Below are 18072 nucleotides of genomic sequence, written 5' to 3' on the forward strand. Positions count from 1 at the left end.
GTATACCCTACACCTATTGTCCTGCAAAGTTCAAAGGACAGCAAACCATGCAGGAGGAGGTATGGTTCCATCAGGTAGAGGAACTGCAGAGAATGCCTAACAATGCTTCTGTGTGGCCAGCAGGGCCAGTTCAACCATTAGACAAAACTAGTAATCTCAGGATTTATTGCTTTGCAGTTGTTTTTAGTTCCCCCTCTAGAAACTGCTGCTCTAGGCAACTTACTAGTTTTGTCTAATGGTTGAACTGGCCCTGCTGGCCACACAGAAGCATTGTTAGGCATTCTCTGCAGTTCCTCTACCTGATGGAACCATACCTCCTCCTGCATGGTTTGCTGTCCTTTGAACTTTGCAGGACAATAGGTGTAGGGTATACACAAAAAGTAGCACATATGAGTTGATCTTGTTGGGCAGACTGGATGGACCGTGCAGGTCTTTTTCTGCCGTCATCTAATATGTTACTATGTTACAGAGTACCGTATAGTTCAGACAGAAGATAATTAACAGTGGGGAAGGAAGAAGAGTGGCACCAGCAGCTTGCAAAGCAGCAAAAAGCTACATTGAGTGCCAATGCTAGAATACGGGGAGGGGGGGGCACAAACCTTGGTGGGTGAGGGGCACATGGGCTCTCATGAGTTGGGAAGACAGTGCCCGAATGTGAAGAAGGGGTAAAGGGGTAAAGAAGAAGATGCATAATAAGGGAGGAGCCTCCAATTTCAGAAAGGAAAGGTGCCTGATGGAGGAAAGGGGAGGAAGGGGCGATTTGGGATGCCTAAGAGGGAAAAGATGATGACAGACGCAGCAAAATATGGCTGCTCAATTAATTAAACTCACAAAGAAACTCCAGACCGCCCAAAACACAGCAGCCAGACTGATATATAGTAAAACCCGATTCAAAAGTGCCAAACCCCTCCGACAAAAGCTGCATTGGCTCCCGATCAAAGAAAGGATTATCTTCAAAATCTGCACTTTGGTCCACAAAATTATATATGGTGTAGTCCCAGGATACATGACAGACCTTATAGATCTACCATTAAGAAACAGGATCGGATCATCACGATCCTACCTAAACCTACATTACCCAACCTGCAAAGGACTTAAATACAAAACAACTTACGCATCCAGCTTCTCCTACTTAAGCACACAACGATGGATCGGACTCCCTAAAGCTGTGAAAACAATCCACAACCACCTGAACTTCAGGAAATCACTAAAAGCCACCCTCTTCAAAAAGGCCTACCCCAATGATTCAACATAAACCCTTCGCCCAGCAACACAGCATGACCAATGATCGTACCGTACAATATGCAATCCTCATTACCTTCGACCCTCTATAACTACCTCATTCAAGCACTATATAACCATGTATTTGCTATCAACCGACCTGGCGAATGCCTTGATGGTACTATGTAAGCCACATTAAGCCTGCAAATAGGTGGGAAAATGTGGGGTACAAATGTAACAAAGAAATAAATGTGCAGAACTTCCAAATTTGAAAGTACTAGGCCCTTACTTCATAAGCTACATTGGCTTCCAATGGAAGCTCGCTCTATTTTAAAACTGTGTTGCTTTATTTTTTTAACTAGCCGTTGAGCCCGTAAAAACGGGCTAGTAAAGGAAGGGGGGGTTGAAAGCCCCCCCCCCCCCCCCGGGATAGGTCGCCGCCGCCCCCCTCCCCCCCGAAGTCCCCTCCGCCACCCCTCCACCCGGGCCGGGTACCTGGCTTCACTATTCAAACCGCTGGAACGCAGCACACAGCTCATCTGAGCTGCTGTCGGCCTTCCTTCTTCTCTGCGTGTGTTCCGCCCTCGTGTGATGTAACGTCGGCGAGGGCGGGACACAGGCAGGTAAGGAATGCCAACGGCAGTTCAGGTGAGCTGTGTGCTGCGTTCCAGCGGTTTGAATAGTGAAGCCAGGTACCCGGGCTGGGTGGAGGGAGGGTGGCGGCGGCGACTCCAGGTGGGTGGGGGAAGCGGTAGGGGCAACCCTGGGGGGGGGGGGGGAGCGGTGGCGACGGCGGTTCCTTCACTCGCAGGTGCGCAGGTGCCCTCTCTGTCACGCCCCCGTCATCACGTATTGACGCGGGGGCGGGACAGAGAGGGTCTCTACTGCGCATTTGCGAGTGAGTACACCTCTTGCCATTTATATGTTTGATTTTATATGGTTTTGCCCCTCCATATATGTTACCTCTGATTAAGATGTTAGATAAAAACTACACCTGCACTTCTAAACATTATTGCTGCAATTTCCTTCCTCTCTGGGAGTACGCTATAAGACCGTATTTTCGATAATATTCATGTATCAGGTTGCAAAATGGTGGAATTTATTACCACCTTTTATTTGTTTTGAATCTAATTACAGGATTTTTCATAAATTGCTAAAAGCCTGGTTGTTTTCAAAATTTGTAAAATATTATAAGCTTTTTATTATCCATGTCCGTGTAAATTCGTGAGTCTGCTCGCCCTTATTTTTTTAAAGCCGCGCTGAATAGTATATGCGGCCTATAAGCCTTAACTATATTGTATTTTAATGGAGGAGGACAGGCAAGGAGAGGGTACTGATGAGAAGATGGGTGCCTGATGCCCTGGCACCGAGGGGGCACATGAGCCTTTCTCCACCTCTACTACTACTATAAATCACTTCTATAGCACTACCAGTCGTACGCAGCGCTTACAATTGAACTACCGCCCCATTTCCCTCCTACCCTTCCTCTCCAAAATACTTGAGCGTGCCATTCACAGCCGCTGCCTTGATTTTCTCTCCTCTCATGCCATCCTTGATCCACTTCAATCCGGTTTTCGCCCTCTACACTCGACAGAAACAGCACTCTCTAAAGTCTGTAATGACCTGTTCCTTGCCAAATCCAGAGGCCACTACTCCATCCTCATCCTCCTCGATCTATCCGCCGCTTTTGACACTGTCAATCGTGATCTACTCCTTGCCACACTGTCCTCATTCGGGTTCCAGGGCTCTGTCCTCTCCTGGTTCTCCTCCTATCTCTTCCACCGCACCTTCAGAGTTCACTCCCATGGATCCTCCTCCACCCCCATCCCGCTATCTGTTGGTGTTCCCCAGGGATCTGTCCTTGGACCCCTTCTCTTCTCAATCTACACCTCTTCCCTGGGTTTCCTCATCTCATCTCATGGCTTCCAGTACCATCTCTATGCAGACGACACCCAGCTGTATCTCTCCACACCAGACATCACCGCGGAGACCCAGGCAAAGGTATCGGCCTGCTTAACTGACATTGCTACATGGATGTCCAACCGCCACCTGAAACTGAACATGTCCAAGACTGAGCTCATCGTCTTTCCACCAAAACCCACTTCTCCTCTTCCTCCACTTTCTATCTCAGTGGATAACACCCTCATCCTCTGAACACACCACCCGAACTCTCGTCCACGCTCTCATTACCTCCCGACTTGACTACTGCAACTTACTCCCTCACCGGACTCCCACTTAGCCATCTATCCCCCCTTCAATCTGTTCAGAACTCTGCTGCACGTCTTATATTCCGCCAGAACCGATATACTCATATCACCCCTCTTCTCAGGTCACTTCACTGGCTTCCAATAAGTTACCGCATTCAGTTCAAGCTCCTCCTTCTTACCTACAAATGTACTCAATCTGCTGCCCCTCACTACCCTCTTACCCTCATCTCCCCTTATGTTCCCACCCGAAACCTCCGTTCACAGGACAAATCCCTCCTCTCAGTACCCTTCTCCACCACTGCCAACTCCAGGCTCCGCCCATTCTGCCTCGCCTCACCCTAGCCTGGAACAACCTTCCTGAGCCCCTACGTCAAGCCCCCTCCCTGCCCATCTTCAAGTCTCTGTCTTAAAACCCACCTCTCAATGCTGCCTTCGGCATCTAACCTCTTACCTCAGGATATCTGGACTGCCCCAAATTGACTGCCCCCCATCGTATTGTCTACTCACTTGTCCTTTAGATTGTAAGCTCTTTGAGCAGGGCCTGTCCTTTTAGGTTAAATTGTACAGCGCTGCGTAACCCTAGCAGCGCTATAGAAATGTTAAGTAGTAGTAGTAGTAACATGAAGAAGGCAGTCCCTGCTCAAAAGAGCTTACAATCTAAATCAGGACAGACAGGACCAAAAAGGATAAGGGAAGGACAGACAGAAGGACACATACGGATCTCCCCTGCAGAGAGAGAGAGAGAGGAGAGAGAAGAGGAGATGAGAGAGAAGAGAGAGAAGACACTCTGCTCCCTTTCCCTGACCCCCCTCTCCCCCCCCCCCCCCCAGGGCTGCTCCAAGTGAAGGTGAGAAGGAAAAACATAAATGAGCTTTCATTTTATTCTTCACCTGCTTGGGAGAGGGGAGAGAGCCCTTATCTCCAAGGGGAGGAAGAGGGAGGAGAAGGAGTCCAATAGGGGAAGGTGTGCATAGGGGGGAAAAAAAGGAGAGCAGTGATGCCTAATGGAAAGGATGGATCAAATGGATAGGGAGGAGGAAGAGAGGAGTTCAAGGAAGAAAGGTGTAAAGGACATGTCTGATGGGACTGCAGTAGATCAGAATCAAGGTGATGGGTTAGCAGTGGGAGGGGAGAAAAGCCAAAGAGGGAGACATGTTGGACACAAGCATGGAGGGGAGGAAGAGATGGTGAATGGGGGAGAGAGGGAGAAATATTGGACGTGATGTGTGGCAAGGTGGGGGTGGAGTAGAGAAATGTGTGGACAGGGGGGTGGGTGGGTTTGAGACCTGTGTGGCCAGGGGGAGGGCCACGAGACACTAAGGGTACAGCGAACTGAAAAAGCTTGGAAACCACTGCTCAAAAGGCTTTCACAGATCGGCTGTCTCATCAAATTGTTCTCATCCAAACATACCATCAGGTTGCAATGTATTACACCAACAAGCAGGGAGGCACTGCATCACGCCCTCTGTGTCAGGAGGCCGTCCGGATGTGGCATTGCGTTCACCACCATGGCATTTTCCTTTGAGCCACTTATCTGGCAGGCAAAAACAATATGCTGGCTGACAGACTAAGCAGGATAATGCAACCACACGAGTGGTCTCTCACTATGGGTATAGCCCGGCCTTGGGGCACCCCCTCAGTGGATCTTTTTGCCACTCAGAGCAACCACAAGGTCCCTCAGTTCTGTTCCAGGTTTCAGGCCCATGACAATGGATGCCTTCCTCCTCATCTGGGGGACAGGTCTTCTGTATGCATATCCTCCCATACCTCTAGTGGGGAAAAATTTTGTTAAAACTCAAGCAAGACCGCGGAACCATTATTCTGATCACGCTGTACTGGCCACGGCAGATATGGTTCCTTCTTCTTCTGGAGTTATGCTCTGAAGAACCATGGAGATTGTTTTCCGACCCTCATCACGCACAATGAGCTAAGAGGTGCTATTCTTTCATAAGTACATAAGTATTGCCATACTGGGACAGATCGAAACGTCCATCAAGCTCAGCATCCTGTTTCCGACAGTGGCAAATCCAGGTCACAAGTACCTGGCAAGATCCCCAAACAGTACAACACATTTTATGCTGCTTATTCTAGAAATAAGGAGTGGATTTTCCCAAGTCCATTTTAATAAAGGTCTATAGACTTCTCCTTTAGGAAGCCATCCAAACCTTTACTTTAAACCCCAAAAAGCTAACTGCTTTTACTACATTCTCTGGCAACAAATTTCATATTTTAATTCCACACTGAGTGAAGAAATATTTTCTCTGATTTGTTTTAAGTTTAATACTTTCTAGCTTCATTGCGTGCCCCCTAGTCCTAGTATTTTTGCAAAGAGTAAACAAGCGCTTCACGTTTACCCGTTCCACTCCACTCATTATTTTATAGAACTCTATGATATCTCCCCTCAGCCGTCCTTTCTCCAGGCTGAAGAGCCCTAGCTGATTTAGCTTTTCCTCATAGGGAAGTCGTCCCATCCCCTTTATCATTTTCGTCACCCTTCTCTGTACCTTTTCTAATTCCACTATTGGGCTCATTTTCGAAAGAGGAGGACACCCATCTTTCGACACAGACCAGAAGATAAGCGTCCTTCTCACAGGGTCATCCAAATCGGTATAATCGAAAGCCGATGTTAGAGGTCCACAACTGCTTTCCGTCGCAGGGATGGCCAAAGATAAGTGCCAGCTCCCATGGTTTTGTGCGCGGTTTTGTGAATGGATGTGAAAAAAGTGCTATATTTAATTTTTATTTATTTTATTTATTTATTGCATTTGTATCCCACATTTTCCCACCTATTTGCGGGTTCAGTGTGGCTTACAATACATTGTAAATAATGGAAATGCAGTTAGTGACTTTATGAATAGTTTTTGAGAAAAAATTTAAAAATATATAAAATTACAAAAATAGTGAAGAAAGAAAGAAAGTAAGAAACATACAGTGGAAGTTTTTTAAGCCGATGAAGAAGTGCTGTTCTGTGAGTCTATAAGCAAGATTAAGATTTAGACCACGGACGTACAGAGGCTTTTTACTCCTGTATTTTACTTTCTTTATTAATAATTGAAATGGTCACAAAATGATGTTATAGTTTATCCACCACAACATTTAAAAATATACCACATAGTTTACAATAGAAAAAAAAATGGAAAATAACTCCATGTAATAAAAGGCCAGACTTACCACACACATAACAAGGCTAAAAACACACACCAACTTACCTACCTTATCCAAAGTGTCATAGCCGAAATTTATTTCTTATTTATTTGTAACATTTATACCCCGCACTTCCCACTCATTAGCAGGTTCAATGCGGCTTACATAGTAAATCAGGTTAACAAAGTGATATAGAATGGGTGCAGCAGTAATATAGTAAGTAAAGAGGTGGTCGTTTATGCGTGGAAGGTAAGATGGACAAGGAAGGGGGATGGAAGAGGTAGGGGAATGGGAGGAGGGTGTGTATTGGGATTAACGTGTAGTTTAGTATGGGAAAATGTAAGGGAGGGGTAAGAAGAGGGATATACTCAGGGGTGTGCTGGTAAATTTTTAACAACAGGCTCTTTCTCCAGACGTACCCAACTCTGCAGTTGGAAAGGCCGGGGGGGGGGGGGAGCAACACTTGCCTCTCTCTCCTCCCTCCCTTCCTGCGGGCATGCTAGGCATACCTTTGCTAGCAGCCAATAAATGGACTGCCACCATTCCCAACGTCTTGCTCTGAGCAGCATGCTGGAACTTCTCTCACATGCTGGAGAAGTCCCAGCCTGCTGCCCAGAGCTGGAAACAAGGAGCGGGGAGCAGCAGTAGTCTATTTACTTGGCTGGCAGGGCTCAGCATCCCCACCAGCAAAGTAAAAGATAATTCATCAGGGGGCCCAAGCCCACATTTTGGGAGCCAGTTGTTAAAGTAGCCATGGAGGGCCCTACTTTAACAACCGGCTCCCAAAATTCTTAAAAACTTAACAACCGGCTCTTGCGAGCCTGTGAGAGCCTGCTCCAGCACACCACTGGATATACTAGAAAAGATTAAATAGGGGAGCATAGTCCAGGTTCTGTTTTCATAGTGTGATCCGGTAGTACACATGGACTTGTAGTTAAGTCAGGTTATTTGTGTAGGCTTGCTTAAAGAATTAAGAATAACAAACTATGTTATTTCCTGATGTCTCCAAGGAGACACGTCGACGGAGGAAACAATTCTTACTCCTTAAGCCAGAAATTTTGCACTTGGGGGGTGTCTTCTTTTTAAGGTACCCCTGCAAGTGCATAATAAGGCTGGGGGGGAAGAAATATGTATTTACTGAACCTGAACATCTGTCAGCATTAGTAGCCTCAGTTAAAATGGAGAATGCTTTAAAGAATAATGTATAATTTCTTAGCAGAGAATGATTTACCTGGCAACTTTTTTCCTATATTATTTCTCCCCTTAGATTACCTGATATCTTGGATCTCCCATTATGGACTTGAGTGTCGTATAAATTTGAAAGTGTATAGATTTATATGCTTGTTTTTGAGAAATATTTTCCTTTTACAATAGTTCCTACTTATACGATACTTTCCTAAGCAAGATGTTTCTTGTAAATACTGTTTAAATGAATAAAAGAATAAATAAAAAAAAAGAATAACAAACTAACTTCCCATCTATGTTTATTTTTGGGATTTAGCTGACAGCTTTTCCAGTACTAACTCAGAGGTTAACATTCAAGTGCTCTAAATATTTCTGTCCCCAGAGGGCTTACAATCTAAGGCAAAGCAGGGGATTAAAGTGATTTGCTGCAAACCACAAGGCGCAGCAGTGAGATTTGAACGCGGTTTTCTCTGGTTGTCAGCCTGGTGCCCTAATTAGTAGGTATTGCCCTTTTCTCGTCATTTACATAAGTAATGCCACACTGGGAAAAGACCAAGGGTCCATCGAGCCCAACATCCTGTCCACGACAGCGGCCAATCCAGGCCAAGGGCACCTGACAAGCTTCCCAAATGTACAAACACTCTACCACATGTTATTCCTGGAATTGTGGATTTTTCTCAAGTCCATTTAGTAGCGGTTTATGGACTTGTCGTTTAGGAAACCGTCTAACCCCTTTTTAAACTCTGCTAAGCTAACCGCCTTCACCACATTCTCCGGCAACGAATTCCAGAGTTCAACTATGCGTTGGGTGAAGAAATATTTTCTCCGATTTGTTTTAAATTTACTGCACTGTAGTTTCATCGCATGCCCCCTAGTCCTAGTATTTTTGGAAATAGACCATGTGGAAGGGCCACGCGCCTCTTAACACCTGCCGACTCCTGTTGCTAAGGTAACTTCCGCAGAGATTCTATCCTCTCGAACGACTGCGTCTACCCTATACCTAGTGGAGTTCTTATATTTTAACTATGTGCACCGCCTCGATTTGGGCCTGGCCAAGATCGGGCATTCACCAAAGTTTTTAAATAAACATAAACACCTGACACACACGGAAGAGCCTTCACTTTAGTTACGCACAAGCACTTTGTTTATATACGATCGCCTGTCCACGTGCCGCAAGAGCCGTCCGATTGGCCAGGTCCCCCGCAGGCCGCCTTCCCTCATCCAATGCCAGCGCTGTTCACGTGCAAGCACCGTCCGCCGATTGGCCCGGCTCGCGCGATCATCCCAACTGACACGCGCTGCGGGCGTGGAGTTTCGCGCAGAAGCGACTGGCGGGGTAGGCTTTGCAGGCTTGACCAATAGGGAAACAAAAGGAAGACTGTGACGTCAGAGGCGTCGTCTCCGGCCGTCGGCGATTCAGCCAATCCGGGCGCGGCGTGTGTGCTCGTCGCCGCCCGCGCTGTCATAATCATTCTTTTTTTTTTTGTTGTTCCTGTGGCCGCGGAGGGGGGCGCGTTACGTTTGCTTTGCGCTCATGGGCCAACCCGTGACTGGAACCGAAGCGACAGACGACAAGCGAAGCCGGGCCGAAGAGGTGTTTGTGCCTCTCCGATGCTCCTCCACACGAAGCGGGGAAAAGCGTACGAAGGCGGCGGCGGCGGTGGGGCCAGGCCTTCCCCCCAGGCGCTACTGACGGGGCTGCTGGGCGCGCGACCATGGCGGTGAAGACGCTGCGCATCGCGCTCGAGCCCGGCGAGGAGGGCGGCGGCGGCGGTTACAGCGCCGGCCGCGAGCTGAGGGGGCAGGTGCTGCTGGTCCTGGTTGGGGGGCTGCGAGTCAGGGCCGTGCGGCTGCAGGCTCGGGGGGCCGCCCGGCTGTTCTGCGGAGGGAGCCAGTCCCCGGCCGAGCAGACGGAGTACCTGAACTTGCAGCACACCTTGAGGGAAGCGCCGGCAGGTGAGTGTCGCGGTGTCATAGCCTTAGTTCACTGTTTCCGGGGAGGGGGAGGGGAGGCATCCGAGTTTCCACCTGAGGCATCAATAGAAATCAATGGAAAAGAAAATGATGATTCCTTTTTGATTGGACATAACTTAATACATTTCTTGATTAGCTTTCGAAGGTTGCCCTTCTTCCTCAGATCGGAAATAAGCAAATGTGCTAGCTGACAGTGTATATAAGTGAAAACATTCAAGCATTACTATGACAGTCTGACAGGGTGGGAGGATGGGGGTGGGTCGGAGGTATGCATGGGGACATCAAAGCATATCATTGATATTCTAACAGGATGGGTGTGGATAGGTGAGGGGTGGGGTGATCAACAGACATACAGCTTTATGGTTTATAATGGGCTAGGACCTGAGGCAGACACCCAACAGACAGGGCTTAACAAGGATCTGGGTTTTCTAGCCCATTATAAACCATAAAGCTGTATTTCTCTGTTTATTACCCTCCTCTCACCTACCAACACCCATCCTGTTAGAATATCAATGAAATGCTTTGATGTCCCCATGCATACCCTCACCCTCCCACTCTGTCAGACTGTCAAAGTAATTCTTTGATGTTTCTGTCAAAGGTTATCAATAGAAATCAAACAAAATAAAACATGGGAAAAGAAAATAAGATGATACCTTTTTTTATTGGACATAACTTAATACATTTCTTGATGAGCTTTCGAAGGTTGCCCTTCTTCGTCAGATCGGAAATAAGCAAATATTGGTAGATGACAGTATATATAAGTGAAACATCAAAGCATTACTATGACAGTCTGACAGGGTAGGAGGTTGGGGGTGGGTACGAGGTATGCATGGGGACATCAAAGCATTTCATTGATATTCTAACAGGATGGGTGTTGGTAAGTGAGAGGAGGGTAATAAACAGAGAAATACAGCTTTATGGTTTATAATGAGTTATATATATATATATATATATATATATAACTCATTATAAACCATATATATATATATATATACTATCTGCTACCACATTTGCTTATTTCCAATCTGACGAAGAAGGGCAACCTTCGAAAGCTAATCAAGAAATGTATTAAGTTATGTCCAATAAAAAAGGTATCATCTTATTTTCTTTTCTATGTTTTATTTTGTTTGAGGCAGGGATAAGTGACGTAACTAGGATCTTAAAAGAAACGGGCGGTGGGACTTTCAACCCTTAACTAGCTATATAATACAACACCTATCAAACTGTAATATACAACTTTACTCAGAATGTACTTTCCTACAAACGCTTGAACAAATCCTCTTGCCTTCTTTAACTTCTTTGTAACTCCAATTGTATGATGTAACCTGACATGGCTATGCCATGACAGTTCTCTGTAAGCCACATTGAGCCTGCAAATAGGTGGGAAAATGTGGGATACAAGTGCAATAAATAAATAAAATTAACCTGGCCTTCCCCGGTTCTCAGCCCTCCCCCCTTTCTAAGTCTATCCTGCTACCCCCACGCCACTGGGTGAAGTTCAAGTGTCCCATCTTGTATAATGGGTCAATTATGATGACTGCTTTTTTCAGTGCCACTCGTGTTATATAGGTAACAAATGTGAGGAATAACGAGCAATGATTTCCGCAAAAAAAAAGGGTTTTCTAGCCCATTATAAACCATAAAAACAGGTTTCCTAGCCCATTATAAACCATAAAAACAGGTTTCCTAGCCCATTAAGTTGTATTACTCTGTCACCCTCCTCTCACCTATCCATCCCCATCTTGTTAGACTATCACTAAAATGCTTTGATGTTCCCATGCATATCTCCTACCCACCCCACCCTGTTAGACTGTCACTTCCGATCTGACGAAGAAGGGCAACCTTCAAAAGCTAATCAAGAAATGTATTATGTCCAATAAAAAGGTGGTATCTTATTTTCTTTTCTATGTTTTATTTTGTTTTATTTCTATTGATTACGCAAAAAAGTCATTTTTCCATAAAGTCCTTGGTGTTTATCTTAAATCAGTTATATTCAAAAGCTGTGTCTTAAACACTACCAAATGTACGAAGGTATCCTGATTGGCAGTACTAGTGTGTCTAAGTTCAGTATCTGTGGGATAGAAGGGGCATATCAATTTTGTTAAAAATTGAAAATGGTGCATTGTATCCCTCTGTTCTTTAGAAAGGCATGTGCTAGCTCAAATCAAATCCTGTATTTAGTCCACGTCAATATAGCCCATCATGGTTGGCTTTGGATTTGGAGGTTCAAGAATTTTTCAGAAAGGACTGGGGGAATAAAGTTGCTTTGTGTGTTAGTCCACTAGGGTTGATAAATCTTTAGTGGACTCAATATATTTGTTATTAGCTTTCTCTGCTTTTGTGCTGATTTGATTTAAAAAGTGTAACTCTTAACAGCAATCACAAATATATTAATCTACAGTAATAATAAACATACAGTATAGGATTTAATTGCCCTTTTATTTCTAGATGCTCCTATGGGAAAAATCTTTTAACTTTCGAGGCCCCATTTGCTATACCATTTTCTCAGATTCAGAATGGGAGAAAACCTTTAGTACGTAAGCCATCTTGGGTAAAGATGTAAAGTTTCTGCACATTTTTCACAACATAGTAACATAGTAGATGACGGCAGAAAAAGACCCGCACGGTCCATCTAGTCTGCCCAACAAGATAAACTCCTATGTGTATACCTTACCTTGATTTGTACCTGTCTTTTTCATGTGTCCTACAGAATTCATACTTACAATATAATGGCTAATTTTATATCTCACTGCCTCTGTGGAAAGTCAAAAAATAACTATAAAGTCAATGTAGGTGACTATGTGCCTTTTATAAAATAAAAATAGGCTTATACTGTGACCCCCAGTAATGCACACAAGCTTTTGCACACATTACACCTGCTGTAAAGAAGGTGTGTTCCGTGAGTTTATGGGTATTTTATTAAACACAGACATATGTTTGCTTTCCATATTGTCTCAGTTCATGTGCTTGTATAAAACTGCATGACCAAACACACATATAAGAGCCCTTGTAAAATTTTGCTTTTTTTGCAAAAATGCTTTATTAATGTTATCAACTTTAACAGCATTTTTAGAGATGTGAGAAAATGAGGTGAAATGGTATGTTTTCACATTCCTTCTCTTATCCAAAATACTAGCCGTTGAGCCCGTGAAAACGGGTTACTTTTGGAATGAGGGGGTTTCCGAGCCCCCCCCCCCCCTGGAGTCGCCGCCGCTGCCCCTTCACCCGGCCCGAGCAGCACTGTAAACTTACATCAGCACGCAGCAGCAGGCACATCAGCAAAGCTGCCGTCGGGGCGGGCTTCCTTCTCTGCCTGTGTCCCGCCCTCGTGTGACGTAACGTCGGCGAGGGCGGGACAAAGGCAGAGAAGGAAGCCCGACGGCAGCTTTGCTGATGTGCCTGCTGCTGCGTGGTGATGTAAGTTCACAGTGCTCAGGCCAGATGGAGGGGTGGCGGCGACTCCGGGGGAGGGGGGAGCGGTTCCGATGTCTGCAGCATGCCAGTAGAGACTTCCCTCTCTGTCCCGCCCCCATCATCACATATTGAAGCGGGGGTGGGCAGAGAGAAGTCTCTACTGCGCATTTGCGAGTGAGTACGGTCACTCGCCATTTATGTTTGATGGGGCCCTTTTACTAATTATTCAGCACGCTGCCCATGCGCTAAAAATTAGAAAATATGTTTAGCACTAGGGGCAAGAGAGTAGGCGTGCCTGGCACTAATCAGCACAGCTGTATCCCTGTGTGCTAATCCTTACCACCTATTAAATAGGTGGTGGTGGTTAGGGCTCACACTAATGGCCGTGTGCTAACTGGAAAACTAGTGCATGGCCATTGATGAGGGAAATGTACTGCAACGCTAAAAATGGCATCAGCACATGGGAAGGCCACTTTTTAGTTCAGCTTAGTAAAAGGGCCCCTATATTAGTGTAACATTTGAAGATGACTATAGTTTGAAACAGAAGCATTGGAGATACTTAAGATAATGGGCATTTTTCTCAGTCATGTCAGTTCACTTCTTGTTGCAGTGGTAGTGTACCCATTACTGTTTAGGATATTTCTCATAGTTAGCAGATCTCTACCCAGAAAACGTTTTGAACACAGAGATGAAATATATACTGAAGGAAGAATTTAAACCTGAAAATCCCATAAAATTTTAGACTAAATTGCCAGCCATTTTTGTTTATATAGCAGTTATGTTGGTCTTCCTCTTTTTTTTTTTTTTTTTTTTTTTTAATCCTTTTTGGTACTGTTAACAATAGACTTTTTAAAATAAAATGGTGCCTACGTAATGGCACTTAGTTTGAAGGTGGGCATATGCTATGGATGGAATACACAGTTACAATCTATAGTGTGTACATATACCCGAGTAGGCTAGTATTCTGTAAAGGAAAGAAGTTGTCTACTTTCCTTTTATGGAGATAGGTGTCTCTTCATAGACTTGTTCTCGTGCTGCCTTTCCATCCTACCTCCATTGAACAACTGTGAGTGACTCAGTTCTTACAGCAAAGTTAGGTCTTGCTCATGAATATTGTTTGTGTTAGTGTCTAGGACCAAGGTCAGCATGAGTGAAATTTGCAAAGACAATTAATATCTGAGTTGAATATGCCTGTGGGAGAGAAATGGCAGCACCACATGCAGTGATTAAGATCCCAGAGACATACCCCAGATTTTGTTTACTTGCATAGGTAGAACTTTCATGGAAGCTCATTTTTATTTTTAAGTTGAGCAGGCATTAAAGTGAAATTGTCCTTCAAAGACAACAAAATGAACTCCCTTTGATGTAAAAGAAAGTTAGTTGTGTAAAATCAATCCTTCAAAAATACTTAGAGTAGGATAGTATTTTCTTCTAAAGAGTGGTGTGTTGTTTACATGTTGGTTTTTTTTAAGGGGTGGGAACAAGCCAACATCTCTGCTTCTACTAGTTTTCTTCCCTGCTTCTGTGTTGTTTGACACATAAATGTGCTGGATATGTTTACAGCCTAATTATTTGATGTTTGTGTCTATTTTATTATGTTTTATTTATGATATAAATGAGTTTTCGAGGCCACATAGATTCCATTTTCAGGCATAAAAATATACCCTAAATGTGAACTCTTATCTGCATCTGAAGAAGAGGCCTATGTATAGGACTTTCTATTTTCAAGGGGTTTGCAAATTTAGGCAGTAGTTACTAAGCCCCAGCATAATTTTTCACATGGGTCACTAACCTGCCAGTTGGCTTACTGCCAGTTAATTGTTCCTTAATCCTCAAAAATGTCAGGCAGTATTGAACTGCCTGCCTATCTATCTATCTATCTATCTATCTATCTATCTATCTATCTATCTATCTATCTATCTATCTAACCTATTTCCACTCATACTTTGAAGATAGATTGTGTTTTCTACTACACTTAAAAATCGTTGGTGTAGAGGATGACCAAAACCAGCCACCACCAGGGCCTACCTAACCAGTGTTGGTGGTGTAGTTGGCACCAGAGCAATTCCCACCCATTTTGAGATTGAGGCCAGCATGAATAGGCAGTTGCTCCTACCTGTATTGGCTCAGTTATCAAGATAGCTGCTGTAACCTCTGGTAGCAGTCTCGTGAGACTGCCACTTGAAGTCATGGCAGCCATTTTGACAATGGAGTCAGTAGGAACTAGTGGGGAGCCCAAAACTGCACCACTTGACCACCCATGCTTGTAAGGTAGGCCCCTGGAGATGGGAGGGGGGAGCCTATTGGTGGTGGTGAGGATCCAGGAGGGGGGCTGCTCTTGTTTGGGTTGGGGGGGTGGAGCTGGAGAGGAGCTGCTCATGTCGGGGGATGGGGGGGCTACATCAGTTTCAACACCAAAACCAAAATTCGGTCAGCCTCTACCTTGATGTTGTATTCCATTTGACTTTCATATAGCTTCTGGGTTTAAACCCTGCTTTTCTTGCTATTTGAAATTCCATATGTTTAGGCCTTTTTGAATGCGGATACCATTCACATTCTGATCTATGCCCTTATCACTAGTTGTTTAGAATAAGCGAGGTTACTTATCTCTAACTGGGATTTTCTGTGGACAGTAGGATGTCAGCCAAACACCAGTGATGTCATTTGATGGTGCCAAGAATAAATTAGCTTTCTCAGGGCTCAGAGCTATTCCTGAGCATATGCAGGTCACCCACCACCATTGTGCCACTCATTTTCTCTATGTGTTCGGGGAAGGTGGGTGAGATGTGTGTGGCTGCTGTCTCTTGAGAACCCCTGCTTCATATAAGTAATCCCATTTTCTCCATGTCAAGCAAAATGATTCAGCCACATACTATTGGAGGGCAGTGAAGAGGTGTTTAAGAGAGTATGTCCACTCTTTACAGCCACAGCCCATATAAATGTTCTGTGGCAGGTTGAAGCTGCATGGAGAATGTACTGTCCAGATTGGATAAAGACCACAATGAAAGATCACTGTAGGGTATGCAAACAGGTCATAAGCTATGTGTCTGCGGGACATCATCAAAATCATAAGCTATGTTAAGAAGAAAAAGAAATTGACGTGGCACTTACACCTAGTCCTGTGTGGCAGAACAAGGGCTGCTAATTAAGCAGCAGTGTTCACATTGTGCCTAGTTTGTTCAGAAGCATAAGTTAGCCAAGTACCAAAGTGATTGGTGTGTCAAATAAACAGTTGCAGGAGACCCAGAATTGGAACGGCACACTGGAGGCAGATAGTTCAGCAATAAGGAATTGATTGTCTGGAGAGAGAATGCATTCCAGGGTGTGAAGTGCAACATCTGTGGCTCATAGAGGACAGGCAACAGTGGAGACTGCCTGTGGTATAAGGCAGTCTAGAGCGTGGGTTCTCAACCCAGTCCTCAGGACATACCTAGCCAGTCAGGTTTTCAGGATACCCACAACAAATATATATGAGATAAATTTGTGTGTACTACCTCTATTCTGTCTACTACTACTACTACTATTTAACATTTCTAAAGCGCTACTAGGGTTACGCAGCGCTGCACAATTTAACATAGAAGGACAGTCCCTGCTCAGAGAGCTTACAATCTAAAGGACAAATTTACAGTCAAGTAGGGGTCGTCAAATTGCGGCATTCTAGATTTCCTGAAAGGGTATAAAGGTTAGGTGCCGAAAGCCACCAAAAGCAATGTCGGATAAGCAGGCCGATACCTTGGCCTGGGTCTCCGCGTTGATGTCAGGTGTGGAGAGATACAGCTGGGTGTCATCAGCGTAAAGATGATACTGGAAACCAAGAGATGAGATCAGTGAGCCCAGGGAAGAGGTGTAGATTGAAAAAAGAAGGGGTCCAAGGACAGATCCCTGGGGAACTCCAACAGAGAGCGGGATGGGGGTGGAGGAAGATCCATGAGAGTGTACTCTGAAGGTTTGGTGGGAGAGATAGGAGGAGAACCAGGAGAGGACAGAGTCCTGGAACCCAAATGAGGATAGTGTGGCAAGAAGTAAATCATGATTGACAGTGTCAAAAGCGGCGGATAGATCAAGGAGGATGAGGATGGAGTAGTGGCCTCTGGATTTGGCAAGGAACAGGTCATTGCAGACTTTAGAGAGTGCTGTTTCTGTTGAGTGTAGAGGGCAAAAACCGGATTGAAGTGGATCGAGGATGGTCTGAGAGGAGAGAAAATCAAGGCAGCGGCTGTGAACGGCGCGCTCAAGTATTTTGGAGAGGAAGAGTAGGAGGGAGATGGGGCGGTAGTTGGAGGGACAGGTAGGATCAAGTGATGGTTTTTTGAGGAGAGGTGTGACTACGGTGTGCTTGAAGGTGTCAGGGACAGTTGCAGTGGAGAGAGAGAGAGGTTGAGGATATGACAGATGGAGGGGGAGACAGTATGAGAGATGGTGTTAAGTAAGTTGGTGGGGATGGGATCAGAGGAACAAGTGGTGCATTTCGAGGAGGAAAGAAGGCGGGAGGTTTCCTCCTCGGTGATATCAGGAAAGGAGGAGAAAGAGGCCAGGGTTGGTTGGTTGAGGGGGAGGGTTGAAGGGTGAAGGGGGAGGAGGTGGCTTGGTAGTGAACTCAAGGTTGATCTTTTGCACCTTGTCGCGGAAGTAGTCAGTCTTATCTCGTGCATATTCTGGATATCCCGAAAACCTGTCTCATTAGGTGTGTCCCGAGGACTCGGTTGAGAACCCCTGGTCTAGAGTAGTAACATAGTAGGTGACGGCAGAAAAAGACCTGTATGGTCCATCCAGTCTGCCCAAGAAGAAACTCGTATGTGCTACTTTATATGCATACCTGACCTTGTCCTGGGGGACATCCCTCATGAATATACATGAGGGTTCTTGCTTATAACAGAGATGGCAGTTGTGCAGATCTTTCTCATTCATATTCATGAGGGATATCCTG

At 45.1% G+C, this 18072-nt stretch overlaps 1 protein-coding gene across 1 annotated transcript in view; it reads left to right on the top strand.

Moving 5' to 3' along the window:
- Positions 1–9259: 9259 nt before the first annotated feature.
- Positions 9260–18072, top strand: part of ARRDC4 (arrestin domain containing 4) — a 62072-nt gene continuing 53259 nt past the window's right edge. Inside the window, exon 1 of the mRNA XM_030192693.1 lies at positions 9260–9713. Coding sequence (XP_030048553.1) covers positions 9473–9713 — 241 coding nt within the window. The 5' untranslated portion in view covers positions 9260–9472. The remainder of the gene's footprint in view (positions 9714–18072) is intronic.

This window comes from Microcaecilia unicolor, chromosome 1 (genome assembly GCF_901765095.1).
Source record: "Microcaecilia unicolor chromosome 1, aMicUni1.1, whole genome shotgun sequence".
Taxonomy (NCBI): Eukaryota; Metazoa; Chordata; class Amphibia; order Gymnophiona; family Siphonopidae; genus Microcaecilia; species Microcaecilia unicolor.